This window comes from Pteropus vampyrus, unplaced genomic scaffold, assembly GCF_000151845.1.
Source record: "Pteropus vampyrus isolate Shadow unplaced genomic scaffold, Pvam_2.0 Scaffold135, whole genome shotgun sequence".
Taxonomy (NCBI): Eukaryota; Metazoa; Chordata; class Mammalia; order Chiroptera; family Pteropodidae; genus Pteropus; species Pteropus vampyrus.
Genome location: NW_011888916.1, coordinates 522,417 through 530,254, shown reverse-complemented (window position 1 = coordinate 530,254; position 7,838 = coordinate 522,417). Strand labels below are relative to the sequence as shown.

At 43.1% G+C, this 7,838-nt stretch overlaps 1 protein-coding gene across 5 annotated transcripts in view; it reads right to left on the bottom strand.

Moving 5' to 3' along the window:
* KDM4A (lysine demethylase 4A) overlaps positions 1-4,909 on the bottom strand; it is a 40,129-nt gene extending 35,220 nt beyond the window's left edge. Inside the window, exons 1-3 of one of the 5 annotated variants that reach the window (XM_023535028.1) lie at positions 4,782-4,909; positions 2,270-2,446; positions 1,422-1,597 (exon numbers count right to left, since the gene is read on the bottom strand). In XM_023535028.1, the coding sequence (XP_023390796.1) occupies positions 1,422-1,597; positions 2,270-2,407 (314 nt within the window). In that variant the 5' untranslated portion in view covers positions 2,408-2,446; positions 4,782-4,909. Of the gene's footprint in view, positions 1-1,421; positions 1,598-2,269; positions 2,447-3,814; positions 3,919-4,439; positions 4,538-4,726 lie in introns of those variants that run through there. The other 4 variants (XM_023535026.1, XM_011367525.2, XM_023535027.1 and 1 more) reach the window with 4 other exon arrangements.
* Positions 4,910-7,838: the final 2,929 nt, after the last annotated feature.

Below are 7,838 nucleotides of genomic sequence, written 5' to 3'. Positions count from 1 at the left end.
TTTGGAAATATAAATAACTCTTCTACCTCCAACTGATCTGCTTTATAAATTTAGATTTTACCTGCTGGGTTTTCTTAAAGCTGGCTGACTATGCAGATAGAAATCAAGGGAAAGAATTTGTTGTATTTTGGATGAAAAGAAAAGACACAGACTGGTGAATTTAAAAAGAAAAGAGTTACTGTGAAAGAAGAAAAGGTCTACCATATGTTGCCAAGAAGAGAAGACCGGCACAGGAGGCTGGGGCCTCTGGTGGAAGCCCATGCGAAACACAAAGCAGGTTGCTTGGCCCCAGTGCACAGCTAGAAATGAGACATAAAGGATGACACAGCCTTTCATCTACAGAGTACATCACACTTCCTCAACGTGCTTTTACATAAATTCTCTCATTAGACAGCGGGTTGGCCAGCAATAGATGTTTTAAGAGTAAGTTGTCAATAAAACTGGAAGACCATATTTAGAACTGTGATGAGCAAAAGGGAAAGAAGGCAAAGCGTAGAAATAGAAAGAGCGAGATCCGATGTGAGAGAAAGAGATGTTAAGGCGCGTGAAGTCAGGCCGAAAAACTGTGAAAACCGGCAAGCTACAGATCTAGCTCTGGGCTCCTTCACAGTGAAGGCACAGCACGTCTGACTGGCTGAAATAAGGCATGCGTAGATCAAAAAGACTCAGGAAAAAAAAAAAGCAATAAAGAGGGAAGAATTCTTGTGGAAACTGAAAATTAAGGAGTGGCACAGGAAGGGAGAAGATCCAAGGGAGAGGATTAAGAAGAAGCACTGAGAGCTGACGAGGGAAAGACAAAATTCATTTGCTGGACATCTGAGGTCAAATGAGAGCTGTTAAAAACAGTAGAGAAAAATGACTGAAAATAGCAGGCCTAAACAAAGAAAGACATTTCTAACAGAGATGGGAATGTACAGTAAATGCAGAAATGCAGTAAATGAGAGAAAAAAATAGTAACCAGCTTGGTAGTTTATTCACATTATGTTAATGTCAAAATGAAAAAGAGATAGCAGCCTGATGGGTAGTGAGATTTAAGGCATAATTAAAGATAGAAAACCCTGAAAGAAGAGATTAAACTAGTAAGGCCACTTTGGGATAAGCAGGTGGCATCGATACATCTGGCAAAAAACCCTTTTGAACCAACTCCAACTTTCTCCTTTGCAAATCTGCAACTTACCAGAGTCAGAAAATGATTCTACTTTTCATGGAAAAACAATGAGATTACTTTATGGCAAGTTTAGACTGTGACACAGAACTGAGAAAGGAAAATGCATCCATAAAAAGGTCAGAAAGGGAGACAGAAGGTAGCGCTGAGGAAACTGGTCTTCAGTAGGCCAGGAGCAGTCTTGCAGAGAGCTGAGGATGAGATGTTAGGTACCAGACACTATGACAGATAAAGGAAGAAACACATTTTCACTCACTTATCACTATTGGCTATCTTGCGGAACTCTCGAACAGTCATGGCTTTCTTCTGTATGTTGTACTGAGTGAAGAGGCCAGACTGCCCAGTCACCAGCTGCTGGATAGGAGCAGGAATGACCAGATCATCAATATCATCATAGGACGCTCGAGGCTTCCACTCCTTTGGAGGAACGACCTGTAGGGAACACAAGAAACAATGAGAAAGATCAGAAACTATCAAGCCGGTGAGCATTCAGGACATTTGTGGGCTGTTATCCAACCTAACAGTCAATTTTACTAGGAACTTACTTTAACCATGCTCACTCAAACACAGCAAGTCACACTGTCATGCTAACTTTGATCCAGTTCTGCCGTGAACTAGCTGCCTAGTTGCCATGCCCTAAGGTAAGTAATACTTGTTCGCAGCCCCAGTATCTTATCTGGATACCAAGAAGGGAGGTTGAAGAGTTGATTCTCTCTCAGCCTAACAGAAAGTCCACATAGGAAGCCAGGTGACTGTCAGAGTGCTGGCTGAGAGTGAAATGAGAACAAGAGAAGTTGGATGGCACAAGCACTCAATGACAGATAAAAACACTCAAGCACCATTTCCACAGAGGAAGCATCATAGCAAGTGACCCTGAGACAATGGCTTTTTCCTCTCCCTTTTAAAGACTGAAAGCAGCTCTCTTCCTATCTAAAAGAGAGATGCTTCAGATGTTAACGAAAGGAATTAACTTGCAAATAGGACAGCACACACTCAGCTCTTCACCTTGCCTGGCTTTCAGTAAAACTCAGTTCTTCTAGCCTTCACTTAGGAAGTCTTACTGCTGCCCTGTCACAAAAACCATGCTGAAAGCCCACCCCTCACCTTGGCCAGGCCAGCCCGATGAGCTCCTTGGGATTCAATGAAGGCAATGTATCGACTAAAGTTCCGGAACTCCTCCATAGTTGGATAAAAGGTCATTATCCGAGCACTGGGATTCAGGGTTTCGGATTCGGAAGCCATTTTATCTCCTTTTTGAGGTCACTTTGGTCAGGCAGGAATCTGAAGGAATACATTAAGAGTATAAAATTATACAAAATATAATTAAAGTTAAATGCTAGAAATGTCAGTTCTGAAAACAGTAAAAGATGATGTAGAAATCATGAAGAAGCATTAAGACCTCACACCTGGAATGCCTCTAGATAAGTTATCTAAATGAACTAGAAATACGGATAGAAAAGGCTATGTTTAAAAGAACCCGAGGTATCAAAATTGCAGGTATTCAAAACTCATTTAAATGGAGATACTGTTTCAGCTCAAAAAAGGGAAATTGTAATTATTTGATTGTTAGTCCTATCTAACAATACAGCTGCTCTGCCCATATTTTACCCTTATCTTTTCACGTTGCTCTTATTGACACATTGCTAATTGCTTCTCAGATTATTAAACATAATATACTACAATCCAATTTAAAAAGCAACCTATGGGCTCCCTTATATGGCAGAGCTTTAAAAGAGGATTCTGCATTCCTAAGTAAAGTTATTTGGTTACAAGATTATAAAGTTTATGGGTTAAAAAGTACTCTGATATTAGTAGCATGAGTTATAATTTTTAAAACCATAAAGTGAAATTGTTCTCATACCTAAACCAAAATGCAGTTTCAGCAGTACTTAATGTGAGGTCAAGCTAGAGACTAATTCAAATGCACTGTACCCAGAACTCAAAGGACAAAATTTAAACAGGCAATAAACTGGCAATACAGGGCAAACTTCATAACTGACTGAAAGGGAAATAAACACTTCGTTTTTAGATGAGGCCTCCAGCTCAGTGGGTACATTCCTATTACCAGGTACCACAATAACCTATTTTAACTAAGAACCAAACATACTAGCTAAAAGGAACCAATTTAGAAGCAAAAACGTATGTCCCTTCCTCTAGGAAACTCTAGAACTCTCCCAATCTGGGCCCCAAAGCCATGGCACTTCAGCTCCAAGAGTGCCCTTCAAAGGTGGAGAGTTCAGAAGGGAGGAAACTGCCTCCAATCTACCAACTATCTAATGATATACTGGGAATACTGCATAGAGCAAAACTGCCTAAGAGAGAAGACAGCCTCCCCCGCCACAACACACACACACACACATCTCTCAAGCCTCCATTTCACCAAAAATAAAGTGTGTTCCCGGCCAGGAACTTTTCATGCACTTTGAGAAAACTTTGCATGGCAGGTATAGTTATTCCTATTTTACATACCAGGTAATTTGCCCACAGTCCTGTAATGCCCTCCCGGTGCTCCTTCCATTACTGTGTGCTGCCTATACATCATAATCTCCACCTAGACTAAGCCCTTTACAAGGGCAGATTCAAGTGTGGAGGAACTTGACGTTTAATTTTGAAGACCCTCTTTTTAAAAAAGAATACAAAATATCTTACTTTTGCAAATTTTATCAAAGATACAATCATGTGAAGAGCGTTAGTGCCCAAGCCCAGTGTTAAAGTCCATCGCCTCTGGCCTTATTCATCTTTGCATGCCTAGAACCTAGAACAATACCAGGCACAGAGTAGGCGCTCAGTAACTGTTGAATAACTTATTTCCTCGGCCTCACCTCAGTTGCTCATTCCTTTTCTTCGACCTTAGAATGCCCTTCCCCCAATCTAGTCACTGGGGAAAGCTCCTGTTCCCTGACACCTTCCTTCTCCTATCTAGCTAGCATCAAAGCCTAGTGGCTTAAGAGCACCGGCTCTGGAGTCAAAGAAACTCTGAATACAGACCCGGTCTCTGCCATTTACTAGCTGTGTGACCTTGGCTGTGTGAGTTGTCAGAGCCTCAGTTTCTCCACCTGTAAGATGGGGATCCGAACCTCATTGCTGGCAGAGTTGCTGTGATTAACTCAGATGATGCAAGCGAAACGCTAAGCACTAGGCCCGGTACTTAATCACTCAATAGAGGTAGCTATTGTTAACAACCATTTCAAACTCCCGCCCCCTCCCTTCACAGCGGCTCCCACCGGTATCTCTCCCAAGGCAGCCCCCAGCTCCCAAGGTCCCTGAACCTCACCGGGTAAAGGTGCGGCCCCTCCCGGCCCCGCTGCCCAGGCGAGTGGGGCCCGGCCGCAGGAAGAAAATAAGGCCCAGTAGACCCGCCCCCCTTCCCCGACGTCCATTGGCCATAAGTAATTGGAAAAGACCAATATCAGGACCCATTTTAGAATCACCCGCTTCCATTGGCTGAGAACCGTGCCCATCACTTACCGCTGGTGTCACCCCCCCCTCCCCCACAAGAGCTCACGGTCAAGGCCACATCAGCCACACACCTAAAAGATTCCAAAACCCTATGGTTCTCACCTAAACCCCACCGTCCCGGCAGGCCTAAGACCCAGCTTCTGCTGTCGCCACTAACCGATCTTACTGCTTTTCCATCTCGCAAAGGACAAAACTCCGCCTCCTCTAAAGTCGGCCTCCGCGCAGCCGCACAGTGCCCTACAAGAGTCAACCAATCCGAGGGCCGCTATCAGCCTTCAAACAACCAATGAGGACGCGCTGCAGTCGCCCCAAAGTCTGGGCTTATCAATTTGCTCAGCCTATGAGCGTCGGCTCGGGCTGTTGCCAGGAGGAAACGCTGTACCACCCGGACCGCGGCCACTGAGCGTCTAGGCTGAATCGCGGAGCTGGCCAATCATAGACAGGCCTTTGGCCGCCCGTAACTAATCAAGATAGAAAGAGGCGAGTGCCTAGAAATGGGATGGTTGGGAAGGGTAAGGGCGATGAGGTTATTGCAGGATACTTCTAACGACTGGGTGGGGCAGAGCATTTTGGGGGTGAGTATGACCCGTGCCCAAGGTAGAAGTGTGCTGGGGGGGTCCTTAGGGGCAGCTTCCGAGGTCAAGGAGTTTCTGATAAAGTGACCAACTTGTCCCAGACTGTCTCCGTTTTTAAAACGGAAAGATCATATCCTTGGGAACCCCCTCACTCGCTGGCAAACGGGGACATTTCTTGAAGAAAACAGTTCCTGAATGGGAAGGAGCTCTGCGGGTCATTAGGACAGGTCCTGATGGGAGATGTCCTTAGAGTCATTAAGAAGCAGTTCCTCAGTGAGCAAGGATTTGGGGGTCATTAGGAGCAGCTCTTGGGAAGGAGATCCTGGGAGTCATTAGACGCACTTCTGGGGGATGAGGGGGCTCCTAGAAGTCATTAGGAGCAGTTCCTGAGACGTAGTGAGTCGCCTTAATTAAAGAGCTCCCAAATTGTCAAGGGTGATGGGGGAAGGAGACCTATGGAACACTCCGATAGGTCAAATAGAAAAGAAGAATAACCAAAGCCAGAGTCATAAAAAATATACAAAATTACCCATACATGACTAATGCTGTAGTGTACTGGAAAGAGCTTTGGAGTCAGATTTGTGTTCCATACCAGTGCTCCTCTGTGCCTAGGATTTCCCATCAGTAAAATGGAATAGATAATACTAGGCTTGCAGGATTGTTATGTAGATGAGTTAATACATGTTGGGGGAAGAGGATGGTATTATATACAATGGTACGAACGTGGACCAATCATGATATATCTCCTGGGGCTGGGCACATGCTTCCTTCACCTTCCCCCCACAAAACAGAATTCTTTTTAAAAGACAAGAGAATGACCATTTGGTAAGCAACCAATAGTCTTTCGCAATGATAATGTTTTTTTCATTGACCTAGTAAAAGCTCACCAAATTACTCCGAGTGCGAAGGATCCAACTTGAATGATACATAATGAGAAAAATCACCCCAAATCATGCCATAGAATTTACCACTGTCCTTGCTGCAGCTCACCTCACCAATTCCACTGTCCTGGACATGGATGCAATTACTAGTACTGCTGTCACTACCAACTACTCCATGAATTTGATCTTGTTACATTTCCTCCTACCCTAGAGGATTTTCCAAGATTGCTGCTACTTTGTATCACTAGCTTTCAATTGGTAATAGGTGGAACCAAGATAAATTGTCTTGATATCCTCTGGTTTCTCTGACCAGTTTATCTTAGTCATTTTTTAAGCTCATCTTTCCCACTCTTTTAAGTGTTGATGTTCAAAGCAAAACTAATCTCTGGTGAAGTCAAAGTTATGGTTATCTTTGGGTAGGGAACAGGGAATGATGAGGGGCCAGGGCAGCATAAATAATGCTTCTGGGGGTGTTGGTAATATTTTATGTCTTAATCTGGATAGTGGTTATTAACACTAATGTGTTCACATTGTAAAAATTCTTTGAGCATATAAATTGTGCATAACATTCAATGTACATGATACCTTAATTTTTAAAATTAAATTTAAAAATTGTTTTTAATTTTTTTTAAAGAAAGAAAATCATTTTTTTGGAGCATGGCAATGGAGTCTATGAAGCCACCCCAGGAGCTGGAGCTGTAGTATCTCCTCTTATTCCATTTCATGTTGAATAAAGGCTGTATCTTAAATTAAAAAAGGGAAGGAAGGAGCGAGGGAGGGAGGGAGAGAGAGAAGAAAATCATGATGCCCCTATGGCTGCATCCTTTGCTTTCTCTCATTCTACAAACTCCTTAAGTGTTTTTGGTTTCACAACTCACTAGCAGTACGACCTAGGGCAAATTAATTTCTCCAACCCTCAGTTATATAATAACTAAAACTGGAACTTCCCCTTTCTTCGTTGTAAGAATTGAATGAGATAATGCAGGTAAAGCACTTTGAAGTTGAATTGGCATGTAGTAAGTGCTTAGTAAGTGTTAGCTAGGTGATGATGATGATGGTAATGATATGAAGCACTTAGCATAAAGCCTGAAAAAAGAGCTCAATACACTTTCACTCTGAGGCTTCACTCATATGTGCACGCTGATGACATCCATTCTATACTCCAGCACGATCTCCTCCCTTGAGTTCAGATCCATATATCCTCCTATATCTAGATCCCTCCCCCTAGGTGTCCTACAAGTACCTAAAACTCACATACCCAGTAAAACAAATCTCTTTGCCCCATAAATGACTCCACTTCCTAGGTTTACTATCTTAGTTAGTGCGGCAGCCATCGACCCACTGCCTAAGCCAGAAACCAGTATGCAACTAGAGACTCCTTCATGGGTCAATTACCTCACCTTGTACAGTTCCACAAAGTAAATGTTTTACAAGTTCATGTTTGTTTACATGTCCATCTCCTTCCAACTAGACAAAAATCTCTCAAGAGTACCATGTCAGTCTTATTGGTAGTATCATTTAGAAAGATGTTCCATTGCCAGAAATAGAACCCGAGCAACGGTGGCTTAAACAAACATAAAGTTATTTTTCTCATGTAGTAAGTCTGAAGGGGAGTATCTATTGGCATTGGCTCAGTGTTCAACAAAGGCATCAAAGATACAGGTTCCTTCCATCTTTCTCTATCATACTTTAAACCCTAGGTTTGGCCCTCACATGTGTACCTCATGGTTATAGGGTGATTGCTGTAGCTTCAGACAT